Source organism: Carcharhinus amblyrhynchos, chromosome 1, assembly GCF_965287045.1.
Source record: "Carcharhinus amblyrhynchos chromosome 1, sCarAmb.v2.hapA, whole genome shotgun sequence".
NCBI classification, from domain to species: domain Eukaryota; kingdom Metazoa; phylum Chordata; class Chondrichthyes; order Carcharhiniformes; family Carcharhinidae; genus Carcharhinus; species Carcharhinus amblyrhynchos.
Genome location: NC_137324.1, coordinates 14,358,251 through 14,376,562, shown reverse-complemented (window position 1 = coordinate 14,376,562; position 18,312 = coordinate 14,358,251). Strand labels below are relative to the sequence as shown.

The 18,312-nt window shown below is 44.7% G+C and overlaps 1 protein-coding gene across 1 annotated transcript in view; it reads left to right on the top strand.

Annotated features, from left to right (window-relative positions):
- The window catches only part of slc4a11 (solute carrier family 4 member 11), a 179,953-nt gene extending 167,273 nt beyond the window's left edge, over positions 1-12,680 (top strand). The window contains exons 18-20 of the mRNA XM_080194085.1: positions 5,569-5,764; positions 9,511-9,680; positions 12,339-12,680. Coding sequence (XP_080050211.1) covers positions 5,569-5,764; positions 9,511-9,680; positions 12,339-12,402 — 430 coding nt within the window. The 3' untranslated portion in view covers positions 12,403-12,680. The remainder of the gene's footprint in view (positions 1-5,568; positions 5,765-9,510; positions 9,681-12,338) is intronic.
- Positions 12,681-18,312: the final 5,632 nt, after the last annotated feature.

Sequence of the window (18,312 nt, the reverse complement as noted above, 5' to 3'; positions counted from 1 at the left end):
TGGAACTCGTTGCTGGGGGAGGTAGTGGAAGCTGATGCGATAGTGACTTTTAAGGGGCGTCTTGACAAATACATGAATAGGATGGGAATAGGGGGATATGTTCCCCGGAAGGGTAGGGGGTTTTAGTTAAGATGGGCAGCATGGTCAGTGCAGGCTTGGAGGGTCGAAGGACCTGTTCCTGTTTGTACTTTTCTTTATTTTGTCCATCAAGGAGCCCCAGCAAAACTGAAATCAATGGGAATAAAAGCAGAAAATACTGGGGAAAAACTCAGCAGGTCTGGCAACATCCATGCAGAGAGACGCCTGTATGATTCGAATCATTAACTGTTTCTCGATCCACAGAGACTGCCAGACCTACTGAGTTGTTCAGTTTTTATTTCAGAACTCCAGCAGCTGCAGGATTTTAGTTTGAAGTTGATGGATATTCACTGGCTGGATCGAGCGCAAAGGAAGATGGCTGCAGTTGTTAGAGGGCAATGGTTCCATTCTGAGCGCAAGTGTTGTACGGAGTACTGTCCTAGGCCCAGCCATCTTCAGCTGCTTCACCAGTGATCTTTCCCTCCATCTTGTGGTCAGAAGTGGGGATGTTCGCTGCTGATTACACAATGTTCAGCATCATTCATGTCTCAGATAATGAAGCACTCGGTGTCCACACGCGGCGAGACCAGGACAGCAATTCAGCCCTGGGTTGATGAGTGACCAGTAACATTTCTGCCAGGTAATGGCCGTCTCCAAGAGAGAAACCAGCCATCGCTCCTTGACATTTAATGGCATCACCGTTACTGAATCCCCCCAGTCAGCATCCTGGGGGTTCCCACTGACCTGAAAACTGAATTGGACTAGCCACATAAATACTGTGGCTACCAGAGCAGGTCAGAGGCTATTTATAAAATGGGGGTAACTTGTCGCCTGTTCCTCCCCCCTCAAAGCCCGTCCACCATCTACAAGGGACAAGTCGGGATGTGATGGAGTACTCTCCGCTTGCCTACGTAGTGCAGTACTGACTCTTAATGCTATTCCCTAATCAGCTTGCCAGGGAACAAAGGTCACATTTTGGAGCCTACGCTGGGTGAGGAGTGGTGGTGGCTGGGGGAGGTGCATTGTGTTGGTGGGGTGTATGTTTGGGGAGAAGGAGAGACAGTGGCACAGTGGTTAGCACTGCTGCCTCACAGTGCCAGGTGCCTGGATCTAATTCCTGGCTTGGGTCACTGTGTGGAGTTTGCATGTTCTCCCCATGTCTGCGTGGGTTTCCTCCCACAGTCTGAAAGACGTGCAGGTTAGGCTGATTGACCATGCTCAATTGCCTCTTAGTGTCAGGGGGACTAGCTAGAGTAAGTGCATGAGATTATGGGAATAGGACCTAGGTGGGATTGTGGTCGGTGCAGACTTGATGAGCCCGATGGACGCCTCCTCCAGCACTGCAGGATTCTACGTCTATGTCAGCATGAAGAAAATCTGGCTGAGGGATGTGTGTGTGTGTGTGTGTGTGTTTGAGGGTAGCAGACCCCTGTCCCCTCCACCTACATCCAATTGTGCCTTTAGGCTACGTGAAGATCCTTTAAAAACCAGACAAAACTGACCTGCACCTCCCAGCAGGCAACAACCCAGAGTCAAATCACCATTCGATGCCTTATTAACATAGAGCCTACCTCCATTTGCGGTTGGCTGTCTGGCACTCCTGCAATTTCTGCTCTCTCACCCTGTCCACTATTTAAAAAGATGACCAGGGCACGCACTGAACTTTGGGTGGAGGCTGGGACACTTTTTTGAGTCTAGTATTTAATTGGAGGAATGAGCTAAAATGTTTTGAGTGATCTTCTTTATCTGCACCCATTTCTTTGAGTAAGTGCAACAGACCAGGTAACGTGCCAATTGCTGTGAGATCTGTGAATTTATTTAAGCGGAACTTTTCAGCTGAATAATATTATTCCTTCAGGCCCCATTGCACAGTGAGACTGGACAACTGATGCAGTTGAGCAAAGTGAGCTCAGGAGAATAATATTCTTCTAAATAGAATGCTATCTAATCAAGTTTGTATATGTGGGTTGCATTCATCTCAGTGCATAATAAACCACTTTGTATTAAAGAGCATGTAGCACAATAAGACCTGCAGGATACCAAATATGGCACTGAGGAATAATATTAACAAAAGATTTTTTCCAGGAGGGCTTTTCACTGGCTATTTCTTTCTCTCACTGGGATAGAACCAGCTCTTTGTAGTTTTGACTTTTCTTTCCGGCTTTTCTCCAATGTGGTTCACCAGCTAGGAACTTTGCAGCTACAGCAGCAGGGAGGTGATGGCCTAGTGGTATTACTGCTAGATTATTAATCCAGAAACTCAGCTAATCTTCTGGGGACTGGGGTTCAAATCCTGCCAAGGCAGGTGGTGGAGTTTGAATTAAATAAAAAATATTTGGAATTAAGAATCTATTGGTTACCTTGAAACCATTGTCGGAAAAGCCCATCTGCATCATTAATATTTTTTAGGGAAGGAAATCTGCCGACCTTACCTGGTCTGGCCTACATATGACTCCAGTCTCGACTACCGTCTAAGGGCAATAAATGCTGGCTAGCCGGCGACACCCATGTCCCATGAATGAATTAAAAAATAAAGCTGCTTTTGGGCCCAGTGAGCCTTCTCCCTCCATGTGAGGAAAGAAGCAAATCATATTTCCAAAAATAAGATTTCACAGGAATGCTTAGGCTAACCACACCCTGGTTTTAATTAGACTTGCAACAGTAGAAACTTAAAATGGGAACACAGAATCTGAAGGTGTGGGAATTCTGAGAGTATCTTGGGGTGTCTCTGCCTGGATTGTGACATGAGCAAAATTGACTATTATTATTTCTGCATAAGATAAAGGTGCACTTTACGGGTTACGGGTAATGTATTGGCATGGATAGAGGATTGGATAATGAACAGAAAGCAAAGGATGGGTGTTTTTCTGGTTGGCGGTCAGTGACTAGTGGTGTGCCTCAGGGATCAGTGTTGGGACCACAATTGTTTACGATTTACATAGATGGTTTGGAGTTGGGGACCAAGTGTAGTGTGTCAAAATTTGCAGATAACAGACGAGTGTATAGGATGCTGAAAGTCTGCAAAGGGGTACAGATAGTCTGAGTGGGCGAGGGTCTGGCAGGTGAGTACAACATTGGTAAATGTGAGGTCATCCATTTTGTTGGGAATAACAGCAAAATGGACTATTAAGACTACTAAGAAAGGAAATGGAATTTTGTCCTTCATTGCTAGAGGGATGGAGGTTTAAAAACAGCGAGGTTATGTTGCAGCTGTATAAGGTGGTGTGAGGCCACACCTGGAATACTGTGTACAGTTTTGGTCTCCTTACATGAGAAAGGATATACTTGCACTGGAAGGGGTATAAATGAGATTCATTAGGTTGCTTCCAGAGTTGAGAGGGTTGGAGTATGAGGAGAGATTGAGTAGACTGGGGCTACATCATTGGAATACAGAAGAATGAGGGGAGATCTTATAGAAACACATAAGATAATGAAGGGAGTAGATAAGATAGAAGCACCACTGGTGAGTGGAACTAGAACGAGGGGGCGTAGCCTCAAAATAAAGGGGAGCAGATTTAGGACTGAGTCGAGGAGGAACTTTTTCACAGAGGATTGTGAATCTGGAATTCCCTGCCCAGTGAAGCAGTTGAGCTACCTCATTTAATGGTTTTTAAGGTAAGGATAGATACATTTTTGAACAGTAAAGGAATTAAGGGCTATGGTGATTGTGCGGGTAAGTGGAGCTGAGTCCTCGATAAGATCAGCCATGATCTTATTGAATGGAGCAGGCTCAAGGGACCAGATGGCCCACTCCTGCTCCTAGTCCTTATGTTCTTATGAAATATGAACAGAAGTAGGCCATTTGGCCCCTCGCGCCTGCATTATCATTTCAATAAGATCATAACTGACCTGTTTGTTTAGTTCCATGTTCTCCATTTTCCCCTCCCACCCTGATACCATTAGTTCCCTTGCACCTAACAAGAATCTACCAACCTCTGCCCTCAGAATATCCGCTTCCCGTGCCTTCTGAGGCAGTGTTCCAAAGTGGCACAATCTCTTGAGCGTAAAAACTCTGTCCTAGAAGGGCTGCCCCCAATTTTAAAAGGGTGCCCCCTAGTTCTGGACTCGCCCACAAGATGAAATATCCTTTCCCCATCCATCTTTCGTCATGATTATTCAGGGCTTTCTCCAAATGGGGAAACATATGTTCATGCCATCTAGAAGCTGGGTTTTATAAATGATTTTACTACACATGGGCTGTGCTGGCAAGGACAGTATTTATTGTCCATCCCTCATTGCCTTTGAGGTGATGTGATTATATGTCACCCCACCGTACTATTTGGCAGAGTGTTCCAAAATGTTGACAGTGAGGAAATGGCGATGTAGCTCCAAGTCAGCGTGGTGTGTGACTTGAAAAGGAACTTCCAGGTGAGTCACATGTTTGGAAGGCGCTGTCAAAGGAGGCTCGATGTGTTGCTTCACTTCTGCCTTCAGATGGTACGCACTGCTGTCACTGTCTCTCGCTGGTGGAAAGAAGTGGATGTTTAAGGGGGTAGTTGGGATGCTGATTAAGTGGGCTGTTCTGCCCTGGATGATGATGAGTTTCTTGAATGTTAGTGGAGCTGCCCCCATCCAGACAAGTGGGAAGAGTATTCTGACGCACTCCTGACTTGTGCCTTGTGGGTGGCAGACAAGCTTTGGGGACTCAAGGTTTTGAGTTAATTGCTTCTTGTAGCCATTTAATCTATCCATATAAAATTAGCATTGAGCCAAGGCTCATCACATCTGCCTGTGTTGATGGACAGAATGATGGCCATATTTCCCTCACTAATTCACTGCATTTCCATCTGCTTCATTCTACTGGAAGCACTTTCTGTAGTATAATGAGGGGATGGAGTAAAGCAATGTAATAATGGCAATGAGAGGATTGTCAGTAATTGGATAACTCCTTCAGAGACCAAACCCAATGGACCAAATCTCTGCCCCTTGTGCTGTGATCTTAAAAAGATTGTCCCCCCCCCTCCCCATTATTCATCACGCAATGAGACAATTTTAACACTGCGCATTGTTTACGATTTTGAATGAATGCAGATTTAATAACTTTCAAATGAGAATTAAGTACAAAACTGTTCAGAGCAATGGAGAAGCAACAGGGGAGTTGGACTAATTGGGTAGATCTTCCAAAGACATGATGGGATGAGTGGCCACCAGCTGTGCTGTAAGATTCTATCTTTTAAAAAAAAAACACTCTTTGCAATGGAAAACATAGGAAGCACTTCAAAGAGTGACTGAATAGAGTCACTGCTGGGTTTAAAAACACTCTCATACCTTTAACCACCTTCTAAAAGCCATTCACGTTATTAGAATGAGCCTCTTCGCCAGTTAGGTCAGCAAATCAGATGATTAAATTGCGGGAGAGTTTATGAATGGGTTTTTATCTGATTTTTCACCATGGCCTGTGATGTTCTGTATGTGAGAAGCCTGTCTGCTTCCGGACTGGAGCCTGATATATTTTTGTTTTCCTCCCTCCCCCCTCTTTATCTTTCCCAGGATTGTGCGGGTCAGGGAGACCCGTGTGTCAGCCCTCGTGGCGCACATATTGGTGGGGATCTCGCTTCTCCTGTTGCCCATTCCTCTGCAGTGGATTCCCAAGCCAGTCCTGTACGGGTTGTTCCTCTACGTTGCTGTGACTTCTATCGATGGGTGTCAGTTCTTTGAGAGATTGGCCCTCCTGTTTAAAGAGCAGGTAAACACGGAAAAGCCTCCACACGATAACACTTGTACTGGAAGAAGCTTTCTCTGACCTGCTAACCTTTTGCCATTTAGTATCCGCAAAGTGCGTTGGCTTGTTTTAGTTAGTTAAAAAGCAGGGGACGGGGCATGGTTATTGCAGTCATAGCATCTTGCACTCTCACTGCTACACCAATTTTTGAATGCAGAAATTGATGTTGAAGGTGGAAGGGAAGGGAAATTGGATATCAGTTAGTTGCATTTTCTAAACACTGCAGATAATCCCAGGTAAGAGACAGCAAGGGATAGCAAACATTTGTAGTGCTGTTTATGTACCACCAAACAGTAGCGGTAGTGTGGGGCAAAGTGTTAATCAGAACCTTAAGGAAGCATGCATGTAACGTGGGTAATACACAGTCACGGATGACTTCAATTTGCATATGGACTGGGTAAATCTAATGAACACTAATGCTGTGGAGGATGGGTTTCTAAAGTGGTATGTTAAGGGACCGAACAGCGCAGTGGTGAGCTCTGCCTCTCAGGGCTCTGGGTTCAGTTCTGGCCTCGGGTCTGTGTCTGTGTGGGTTTCCTCCAGGTGGTCCGGTTTCCTCCCAAACCTGGAGGCCCAAAGATGTGCGGGTTAGGTGGATAGGCCATACTAAATTGCCCTTAGTGTCAGGGAGAGTGGAAAGGGTAAATAACTGGCATTATATAGGAATAGGGTCTAGATGGTATGTGCAGATGTGATGGGCCAAATGGCCTCCTTCTGCACTGTAGGGATTCTATGATTAGAGAACAGGCTATTTTAGAGGTAGAATTATGTAGCGAGAAAGAGAAAATTAATCCTGTTGTAAAAATACCTTTTTAAGGGGTGAGTGAACAAATGATAGAATTTTACCTTGTGTTTGAAAGTGAGGTAATTCAGTCGATCGGCAGGGTGTTAAATTTGAACAAAGGCATGAAGGCGGGTTGGCAGAGGTGGTTTGGGAAAATACATTAAACTGAGAGATGTTACACAGGCTATGGATGGTCATTAAATAATTATTACTTCCTTTACAGCAATTGTACGTTCCTTAATAGGGAGGCAATGGCTCAGTGGCCTTATCGCTAGACCAGTGATGCAGAAACTCTGCTAATGTTTTGGGGACCCGGATTCGAATCCCACCACGGCAGATGGTGGAATTTGAATTCGGTTAAAAAAAAATTATCTGGAATTAAGGGTCTACAATGACCATGAAACCATTGTCGGAAAAACCCGTCTGATTCACTAATATCCTTTTAGGGAAGGAAATCTGCCCTCCTTACCCGGTCTGGCCTACATGTGACTCCAGAGCCACGGCGATGTGGTTGATTCTCAACTGCCCTCAAAAATGGCTGAGCGAGCCACCCAGTTTCAAGGGCGATTAGAGCTGGGCAATAAATGCTGGCCCAGCCTGCGAGGCACCATCTCCCATGAAGGAAAAGCACAAAAACCCTGTAATGATGCCACTTTTGCCTTGGCCAAAGCTTCCCTTGTTAACATCTATAGAAGATTCACAGTTTACACAAACAAAAACAGAAAACGCTGGAAAATCTCAGCAGGTCTGACAGCATCTGCGGAGAGAGAGTAGAGCCAATGTTTCGAGTCTGGATGACATTGGCTCTATTATCTCTCCGTGGATTCTGTCAGACGTGCTGAGACTTTACAGCGTTTTCTGTTTCAGATTCAGGCATCCGCAGTATTTTGCCTTTATTAAAGATTTACAGTCCATGTTTATTTATTTTGCTAGTTTACATTCCTATTCTATTCTCCCTTTATCAGTTCCTTGTTGCTGTAAACTAAAATGCTCCCAGTGCTCAGGTTTACTGTTATTTCTCTCAACTTTCTCACGCTTTTTAAAAAAAATCTCATACAGTCCTTAACTTCCTTTGTGAGCCACGGTTGACTGACTTTTCCTTTTTGAGTTTATTTATTAATGTCACAAGTAGGCTTACATTAACATTGCAATGAAGTTATTGTGAAAATCCCCTAGTCGCCACACTCTGGTTCCTGTTTGGGTACACTGAGGGAGAATTTAGCATGGCCCATGCAACCAGATTGTCTTTTGGACTGTGGGAGGAAACTGGAACACCTGGAGGAAACCCATGCAGACACGGGGAGAATGTGCAGACTCCCAAGCCGGGAATCGAAACTGGGTCCCTGGTGCTGTGAGGCAACTGTGCTAACCACTGTTAAGGGGGAAGAAGAAAGGGAATAGGGAATTACAGACCTGTTAGCCTAACATCAGTAATAGAAAAAATGCTGGAATCTATGATGACAAATATGATAAGTGAACAGTTGGACAATAAGCATGTAATTGGCCATAATCAGTATGGGTTTATGAATGAGAAATCATGTTTAACAAACCCATTGGCACTTTTTTGAGGATGTTACCAACAGTATTGATAGAGGGGAATAATTTACTTGGATTTTCAGAAGACTTTTGATAAAGTCCCCCGCAGGAAGTTGCTTAGCCAAATTAAAGCACACTAGAGAGGAGATAATATACCAGAATCGATTAAGGATTGGTTAATGGGCAGAAAACAGAACAGGTCATTCTGGCGTTGGCAGTCTCTGAATAATGGGGTACCACAAGAATCAATAGTTGTACTCCAGTTATTCACAATACACAACAATCATTTGGTTGTGGAGACCAAATATAATCTCAAGTTCGTGGACACACAAAGTTGGTGGGAATGTATATTGTGAGGAAGATGCAAAGCTGATCAAGAAGACAGTCGCACAGTGGTTAGCACTGTTGCCTCACGGCACCAGGGATCCGGGTTCAATTCCGGCCTCGGGTGACTGTTTGTGTGGAGTTTGCATGTTTTCCTCGTGTCTGCGTGGGTTTCCTTCAGGTGCTCCGATTTCCTCCCACACTCCAAAGGTGTGTGGCTTAGGTTGATTGGCCATGATAAATTGACCCTTAGTGTCTCAAGATGTGTAGGTTAAGGGGAATAACCCCATGCATTTACCAAGGCTATGGGGATAGGGCATGAGTGTGATGCTCTGTTGGAGAGCAAGTGCGGACTCAATGGGTTGAGTGGCTTCCATCTGCACTGTAGGGATTCTGTGAACCCCAGTGCCTCTGGGCACTGAGAAATTTGCAATATAACAATCGGAGCAGGAGTAGGCCAAACATCCCTCAAACTTGTCCACCATTCAGTAAGATTGTGGCTGACCCTTGACCTCAAATCCATCTTTTTTTTCCTGGCCTATCCCAATAACACTCAATCCCTTTAGTGCTCAAAATCCTCTGGTTTCTCTCTCCACTATATTCAACGACTGAACATCTCCAGCTCGCTGAGAGAGAGATTCCATAGATTCTCCTACCGTTTATGTGAAGGGATTTCACCTCATTTTTGCTCAACTGACCAATGCCTTGCCCTAACTCCTAGTTTTATGTCCTCTAACCAACCTTGATATGAAGAGAAATCCAGATTATGTTTCTTTCCCACTGTCCCCAAAAGCCCTCGCAGTTGCTGCGACAACTGGGGTCTTCAAGCCTGAGAAATCCAGCTTTATTGGATAAGGATATCAAGGGAGATGGTTCAAAAGTGGTTAAGTAGATTTGAGGTGCTTATGGTCTCATTTGAATGAGGCATGAAATGGCTTCTGTGTCTTATCACCAGGAATCGAAAGTTTCAAAACCAATCCTTTGTCCCCCCCACCCCTCGTCTAATTCTCAGTGGAAACTGCTTTTCTTGTAACCAGTGTCTTTGTCTTCTTTTAACCTGGCATAGACGTCCTACCCCCCGACCCATTATATCAGGAGAGTCCCACAGAGGCAGATCCATTACTTCACTGGTCTCCAGCTCATTGAGATCGTCATACTCTGTGGCTTTGGAATGGCCCCCCTGCCGTACTTGAAGATGATCTTTCCCCCCATCATGCTCTCCATGGTCCCAATCAGGTTGGTCATTGCTTCTTGTTTTTTTTTCTGTTGAGTTAGTCCTTCTAGAATTTCTTTCTAATCTGGAGTTGCGGGCGAATTGCAATGTGTACGTTTGAAAGGGTTAGATTTAACTCGAGTTAAGCAGATGCCTGCAAGCGAGATGCGGGCTGCAGTTGGGGAGAGGTCTGGATGGTTTATATGCAGAATGAGGGAGTAAGATGGGCTGCGATCTGATCGAGGTATTTGGGTGGTTTCTATATAATGGACCACGCAAATACTTTGCTTTACACAACATTTATAACATAACAATGCATACCAAGGTGCATTGCAAGAGTGTCATCAAACAACATTTGATAGACAAGGAAATAGTAAATCAAATTAGTGAAAGTTTGGCAAAAGAGGCTTTAAGGAACATCTTAAAGGAGGGGAATAAGAGATTTGATTTGATTTATCATGTGTATTAGTATGCAGTGAAAAGTATTGTTTCTTGCGTGCTATACAGGCAAAGCGTACTGTTCATAGAAAAGGAAAAAGTGCAGAATGTAGTGTTGCAGTTATAGCTAGGGTGGAGAGGAAAGATCAACTTAGTGCAACACAAGTCCATTCAAAAGTCTGATGGCAGCAGGGAAGAAGCTGTTCAAGAGTTGGTTGGTACGTGACCTCAGACTTTTGTACCTTTTTCCCGACGGAAGAAGGTGGAAGAGGGTATCTGGGATGTGTGGGGTCCTTAATTATACTGGTTGCTTCGCCGAGGCAGGGGAAGAGTAGACAGAGTCAATGGATGGTTTGTGTGGTTGGGCTACATTCGTGACCTTTTGTAATTTCCTTGCAGTCTTCGAGAACCAGAGCCATAGCAAGCTGTGATACAACTATAAAGCATGCTTTCTATGGTGCATCTGTAAAAGTTGGTGAGAATTGTAGCAGACATACCAAATTTCCTTAGTCTTCTGAGAAAGTAGAGGCGTTGGTGGGCTTTCTTAATTATAGTGTTGGCGTGGGGAGAGAGGGAATTTCTGAGCATAGAGCCAAGGCTTGGTGGAGCGATGGAAGTCAGGGATGCTCTGGAATTGGAGGAGTGCTGAGATCCTGGAGGCCGAAAGATGTCTGGAATTGAAGAGGAGGCAAAACTAATGGAAGGATTTGTCAACCAGGAGGAGAATTTCAAAACCAGTGCTTTGTTTAACCGGGAGCCAATGTTGGTCGATAAGTACATGGGGTGATGGGTGAACAAACCTGGTATGTAATGGTGTGATTCAAATAGTTTATATGTGGAATAGTGGATATCCAGAGTGATTACAGGCTGCAGGTTAGGGACTGAGATGACTGTTCAAGGTGTTAAACTAGCATCTAGCTTTGCAGTCCTATCTAACTTGCAGCTTTTAAGTTATCGTAGGGGACAAAACATTGGGCGCAATTCTCTGGCCTTCCCTCAGCAGTTTTCTCAGTGGTGGGAGGTGGCACGCAATTCGCTGGACAGTGGGATGTCTGGTCCCACTGCTGTCAATGGGAATTCCCATCAAAGCCACCCCATGTCACTGGGAAATCTGTGGCCTGGGGGTCCCGCTGCCAGTGGGACTAAAGAATATCATGGGTGTGAACGGCCAGAGAATTCCGGCCATTATTATACACTGAGGATTTTAGCCAGATTAACCTTGGCTATTGTGGTAAATGACTTGACTTGATCCTTTGAACCCGATGCTGTTTAGTGCCCAGTCTCTGTTACAGTATCACCTGGCCAGTGTGTGATAGCTGGCATAAATACCAATCTTCATCCTTCTAGGAACGTTATAGCACAGAAGGAGCCATTCAGGCCATCGTGCCTCTGTCTGCTCTCTAAGAAAAAGTTCTCCCATTGAATCCCGCCCAAGGCGCTTTATAGGAAGCACCCTTAGGGGTTTTCCAGCCTCGCCTACTGCCAGAATCTTCCAGTCCTACCAAATATCAATGGACCTTTGGCCTGCCTTGTGATGGGTCCCAGGTCAGCAGGAAGTCCTGACCCAAGGCGCGTGAAAAGACATTAGGGCAGGTGACTCAGAAGCTTGGTTTTCCTAAAAGAACAGAGCGGGGTTTAGAGAGGGAGTTCCAGAGCGGTAGAACCTTGGCAGCTGAAGATTTGGCCTAGGACTGAAGGACACTCCAGATGACCAAGAGGCTGGAATTAGAACAGCACAAATACCGTGGATACAAGAAGAAAGAGATAGGGAGGGAAGAGAGCATAGAAATCTATAACTCATTAATAAGCTGGGAGTTGCTTCTGCAACACCTACAATTCCTCTGGCTCTGGCAGCATTGCTGTTCTGCATGTCACTGGAGAGCCTCCTGGTTGGCACTGGGACATTGGCAAAACTGGAGTGCAGGATCCTTCATTTAAAAAAAAACCTAACAAGTGGCAAGGGTTATTCTGGCTTGCATCTCACCAGCCAAGGGATCCAGCTGGTACTGGATTAACTGTTCCTTTCTCCCTTTTGTCTCCAATTGGGAATAGCCTGAGGAACAGGATAGTGGAGAATTGGTACAAACGCCTGTGTCTCTGTGATTCATGGAGCAAGATCTTTGCAAGTGCAGTTTGAGGGTGCAACGGAAGGCACTTGGGGAAGCCTCCAATATAGGGTTCAGTGAATAATGGTAGACTATTGGTTTTCTGGTCTTCATTCTTACACTCTTGCTTGTTGACAGATACCACATCCTTCCGAGGATAATTGAAGCCAAATATTTAGATGCGATGGATTCGGAACATTAAAGGACACCTCGATCAGGCAGGTGTACCTCCGTGCGTTCTGGATCACGGGGTGTGCCTGCAGAAGAGATTTTGTGTATTGCTATCTGAGGCCCAATGGAAGCAGCTGGCACGAGATGAAGACTCAGCTCCAGGGAGCGCCATCTTATCCATTTCCTCCAAGCGAAGGGGCGGTGCCCAATCTTCCTTTCACGTTATGTCTTTGCACCAAACTTGAACTGTCTCTTTGGAAAAGCTTGCACAGGGTGGGGGAGGGTGACGAATCATTTAAAAAAAAAAAATTGACCCCTTTAGTTAGTGTTCCCGTAGCGTACCCACCCAACCCAATCCTTTCCTTTTTTATTACTGTGCCAGCCCTTACCCATTACAAGGAACAATATCCTGGTTTGGTAACGCTGGGTTAGTTTTCTGAAGCAAAGCATACAGTTCGTATGCAGATCCTGCACACTGCCTTCAATATAATGGTGTTGTGGATTATTGCTACTGTTTAGATGCACATTTTTATGGTGTATCGGCACCCACATCTCCATCGTATTACTCTGTTGCAAAAGATTTAAAGGTAAATTTATACATATATATAATATATAAATGTGTGTATATACACACGAGTGTGTGTCTGTATATGTATTCCATCTTGTAATCATTTTAATATTTTCAGTAGTGAATCTAAGCAGCGTACAATTTTTATTTAACTGTGCAGGACAGTCAGAAATTGGGGCCTGTATGTTTTGCTGAAAGTTGGCTGTGAACCAACAGCTGACCTGTGGTCGGGTGGGGCGCTAAAGTGCCCCTTTCACCTTGCAGTCCGGGCAGGACATGGTAGACCCTTCCTCCCCTTGAGTTACCCCACCCTTGCCCTTTGACCCACGTCTTCAGTTCTCACCCCACCCACCCTCCTGGGTGAAGCCGGGCTTGGATGATATCAGTGGTTCTTCCGTCACAGCCTCCTTTCGTAGCGTGTGCGTGTGAGCTTAATGGTGCATCCTCTACTTGGGTTAGAGTTGTAATATAAATGGATTGTAAAGTAAATAGCTGGCTTCTCTATCAAGGTTATGATTCAAAGCCTGTCTGTGATACTGTAACATACAATAATGGATTTGGTCACCTACTTCGGATGTTTCATCTCTTGTGACATGTATTTGACATCCGATTATTTGAGTGAGTGTTGGTTGCAGTGGATCAGAAAATCTAAAATTCTAGAGCTATTTTCTAAAGTGCTCCTATTGTCTTGTTTTTTTTCTTTCTAAGTTGGCGAAAACAGGTTTGACATGCCACAATTTGGCAAGGCATGATGGGAATTGGAGAGCTCCTCCATATTTGGCATCTGCATCAAGAATGCTTGAGTCAGCTCCAACTTGAGTTGGCTGCAGCGTAACTCCCAGTTCAGCAGCAGCGTAACATAAACCACCCCCCTCCTCCTCATCACTCACGTGGCATTTGACTGTTAGAAGCATCACAGATAAACCTCACCTGTTCCTCACTTGATGCCCATGTAGACAGACTTCAGTGGTGGTGGGGTCATGTGACAATAATAAAATCACATCAAGTGTATTGGGATGCAGTGAAAACCTTCAGAAACACCAGGATACAACAATGAGTGTCTGCAGGGTTTATCCGAATGGATAAGGTGGGATGAGTATTCATCCTTACGAATAAAAAATAAGATAGTGATACACAATCCGGGGAACAATAACTGGGGATCAAATGACCCAAATGAAAGTAAAGTAGGAAACGAGAACAAAATGACTGACGGTTCTTTGTGATTTTGATTTATTATTATCACATCTATTAACATACAATGAAAAATAATGTTTCTTTCGTGCTATACAGACAAAACATACTGTTCATAGAGAAGAAGAGGAGAGGGTGCAGAATGTAGTGTTACAGTCATAGCTAGGGTATAAAGAAAGATCAACTTAATGCAAGGTAAGTCCATTCAAAAGACTGACGGCAGCAGGGAAGAAGCTGTTCTTGAGTCGGTCGGTACATGTCCTCAGACTTTTGTATCCTTTTTTCTGAAGGAAGAAGGTGGAAGGGAGAATGTCCGTGGTGCGTGGGGTCCTTAATTATGCTGGCTGCTTTGCCGAGGCAGCGGGAAGTGTAGACAGAGTCAGTGGAAGGGAGGCTGGTTTGTGTGATGGATTGGGCTACATTCACGACCTTTTGTAGTTCCTTTTGTGGTGTAGCTTAATAAACTCAGAGCAATAGAAAAATAAGTGGATAAATAAACTAGATCAGAGAATTGAAACAGAAAATTCAGTTTGGATTGCAGGAAATGTTTAAATGTCAAGCATTCCCATATTCTATTGAAAAGAATTAATTCACATTATTATGATTTAGTTTATTATGGTGACATGTATTAGTATACAGTGAAAAGTATTATCTCTTGCATGCCATACAGACAAAGCATACTGTTCGTAGAGGAGGAGAGTGTGCAGAATGTAGTGTTACAGTAGGGTGTAGAGAAAGTTCAACTTAATGCAAGGTAAGTCCATTCAAAAGTCTGACAGCAGCAGGGAAGAAGCTGTTCTTGAGTCGGTTGGTACATGAGCTCGGACTTTTGTATCTTTACCCCGATGGAAGAAGGCGGGAGAGAGAATGTCAGGGTCTGTAATTAGCAACAGGAAGTCTTGTCATCTACTTTGCCTGACAGATTGACAAACGAAGGTCCTGTGAATGAAAGTCTTCAAAGAATTAAGAGCGGGAGTAGACCATTCAGTCCCTCGAACCATCGCCACCTGAAACCTTGAGAAATAATAGAATGATCATAAAATCCCCACAGTGCAGACAGAGGCCTCTTGCCCTATTGAGTCTGCACTAATAACAATCCCACCCAGGCCCCTTCCCTGTAATCCCATATATTTACCCCGCTAATCCCTCTTTGTGTCCTGAGACACTATGGTGCAATTTATCATGGCCAATCCACCTAACCTGCAGATCATTTGGAGTGTGGGAGGAAACCAGAGCATTTGGAGGAAACCCATTCAGACATGGGGAGAACATGCAAACTCCTCACTGGCTGGAATTGAACCCAGGTCCCTGGCGCTGTGAGGCAGCAGTGCCCACCACTGTGCCACTCAAGTCCCAGCATCTTTTGGTGGTAGTTTTAGGAATGATTTTCTGTTTTAACGTCTGCTTATTGAGATCTATTCTAACATTGCTCAACAATTACGGCACTTGGGACCTTCCATCAAGACCCACCTCAAGTCAGATCCAGCTGTTGAGTGGGTCCCAGGAACATAAGAACATAAGAAATAGGAGCAGGAGTAGGCCATCTAGCCCTTCGAGCCTGCCCTGCCATTCAATAAGATCATGGCTGATCTGTCGTGGCTCAGTTCCACTTTCCCGCCCTCTCCCCATAACCCTTAATCCCCTCTCTTATCAAAAACCCATCAACCCGCGTCTTAAAAATATTTAGCGAGGTAGCCTCCACCACTTCAACGGGCAGAGAATTCCAGAGATTCACCACCCTTTGAGTGAAGAAGTTCCTTCTCAACTCTGTTCTAAACCACCCCCCCTTTATCTTGAGGCTGTGCCCCCTAGTCCTACTGTCCTTTCTGAGCGGGAAGAGTCTCTCCACCTCTATCCTATCCATCCCATTCATCATCTTATACGTCTCAATGAGATCTCCCCTCATTCTTCTAAACTCTAACGAGTACAAGCCTAGTTTATTCAGCCTCTCCTCATAGCTCAACCAAGAACAGCGCTGTTTGCTCTCCCTTCACTCTCTGGCTTCAACCAACAGCTTTGGAAAATAATCCTTGGATATTGGTCTCCTCTGAACTATTTTGCATTCCCCTAAAATTATAGGCCTTTTCTGCACTTGAATTGGCTGAATATTTCGTGCACCCTGGAATCGGCCATTTTGTGTAGTCAGTGTGACCTGAGTCTTTGCTCTTGTGTTACACAAAATCAATTGCTCTTCCCCAACCTGGACTTTGCGGTGTTTATTCCACTTTATTTCTCTATTCTGAAGTAGTACATCAGACTAAACAATTGAGCAACCTCGGCAAAACAACGGCCATCTCTATTTTGGGCTCTGGATCCTTGTACGTGGAAGATACGATATGAGGAGACCCTGGAGGGTAATTGCTGTAGAATGTTTACCTCAACAGGGAACTGATCGCTGACAACTGCTGTGATCGTGTGATGAAGTGACTCCCCTATTCTCCCTATTGAGGTCTGACCATAATGGCTATTTTTGATTTTGGAGAGGATGTACTTCGCCAGTATGGTATGACGTCCACTATTCATACTTTCAGATTGTAAAGAATTAAGTCGGACAGGTTTTTTGAGTATATTGAAACTATTTCCTGAATTGCAAGAAAACCAGGCAAATTGCAACCATTGTTCATACGTCTCTCTCACACACTCACCTGGGCCCACACGCACTCAAGCACACATACCCATTGGCAGACGAAGAGGGTAGGCTAAAGGATTGCTACAGTTTGTGATGAAGATTTCATCTTGCAGCTATTTTATTCAGGTGTCTTCCTTGTAGTAGCCGGATAGAGCAGAGCAAATTTCAAACTTTTATTCCCAAAACATCACATTTTGCCGTAACTTTCTCTTCCCAGGATGGTTACTTTGCAAACCCAGGCACAATACTTCAGAGAGAGGGAGAGGGCACAGCCACCTGTTTCAGTCCAGTATTGTGTTAATCTCCTGTTAGTAAACTGTCCCTGCTCTAAAGTACCCTGCTGGCTGTACATTCCAGAGAAGTTCTAGTAGTCTACGCCACCTCTAGCTGTTATTTTTAGAACAGGTAATTATATTTTTTGATGTTTCATCTCAGCAACATTTTATAAAGTTTCAAGACAGCATAAAAGCCAGCAGGAGATGGGAGTCTTTCACGCTCCCCAGGGCTGTTCAGTATCTCTTCTTTCCCATCCTCCTTACTGCCTGCATTCCAGCATGGTGTAGCCATCTGCCAGTTTCTATCGTGTTTGCGGCTTTCTGTTTTAATTCATCCAGAGAAAAAGTAGTGTACTTTTTTAATGAAAAGTACATCTTCGCAACACAAATGTAAAAAGTCAAAAATATTGCCAAATGTCTACCGTAATCAGTATACAGGTTGAGCTTAACAATAGTTATTGGATTGCAAAGTAGGAGTGGTGTAAAGCCCCATGCGTCGCACTACAGCCCTGTGACCGCTATCATTAAGAAGGGCAATGTAGCAATTCTAGTCAAGTCGTAGAGCAGCCTGACTAGACTGGTATTCTCACATCATCAGTTCAATATCCAGCATCCTTCACCCCCCTGCTGGAGTCAGATGGTTGTGGGTTCAGATCCCACGATCAAGGTTTGAGTATCTGATGTAGCTTGGTGCTGTCTTCATAGTTTAAAACTGAAGGGCGATTACTGTGTGCACATTGCTGCATTGCCTACGTGAAATACCTCTGTCGGCCCTGGGTCTTCTGAACTCGGACGAGTGGTGGTTGTGTTGCGTTTCACTCTCTCACACACACACACATCACACAATTACTGTTGTGTAGAAGGTGGCCATCGCATCTCCACCGACTCGCCAAAGGCCCATCTTACTCAGGACCTCCCTGTGCGTTTACCATAGCTAATCCACACAACCCGCATATCTTTGGAATTCTGCTTCAAAAGGTGTTGGTAAGCAAGGAGTTAAATACCTGTGAAACCATGACATCCTTCTTGAGATTTGTTTATTTATTCATCACCTGATATTAACACTGCAATGAAGTTACTGTGTCCATCGCCCCAGTCATCACACTCCAGCGCTGTTCGAGTACACTGAGGCAGAATTTAGCGGGGCCGCTGCACCTAACCAGCATGTCTTTTGGACTCTGGGAGGAAACCCACACAGACACATGGAGAACGTGCAAACTCTGCACAGACAGTGACCCAAGCTGGGAATCGGTCCCTGGTGCTGTGAGGCAGCAGTGC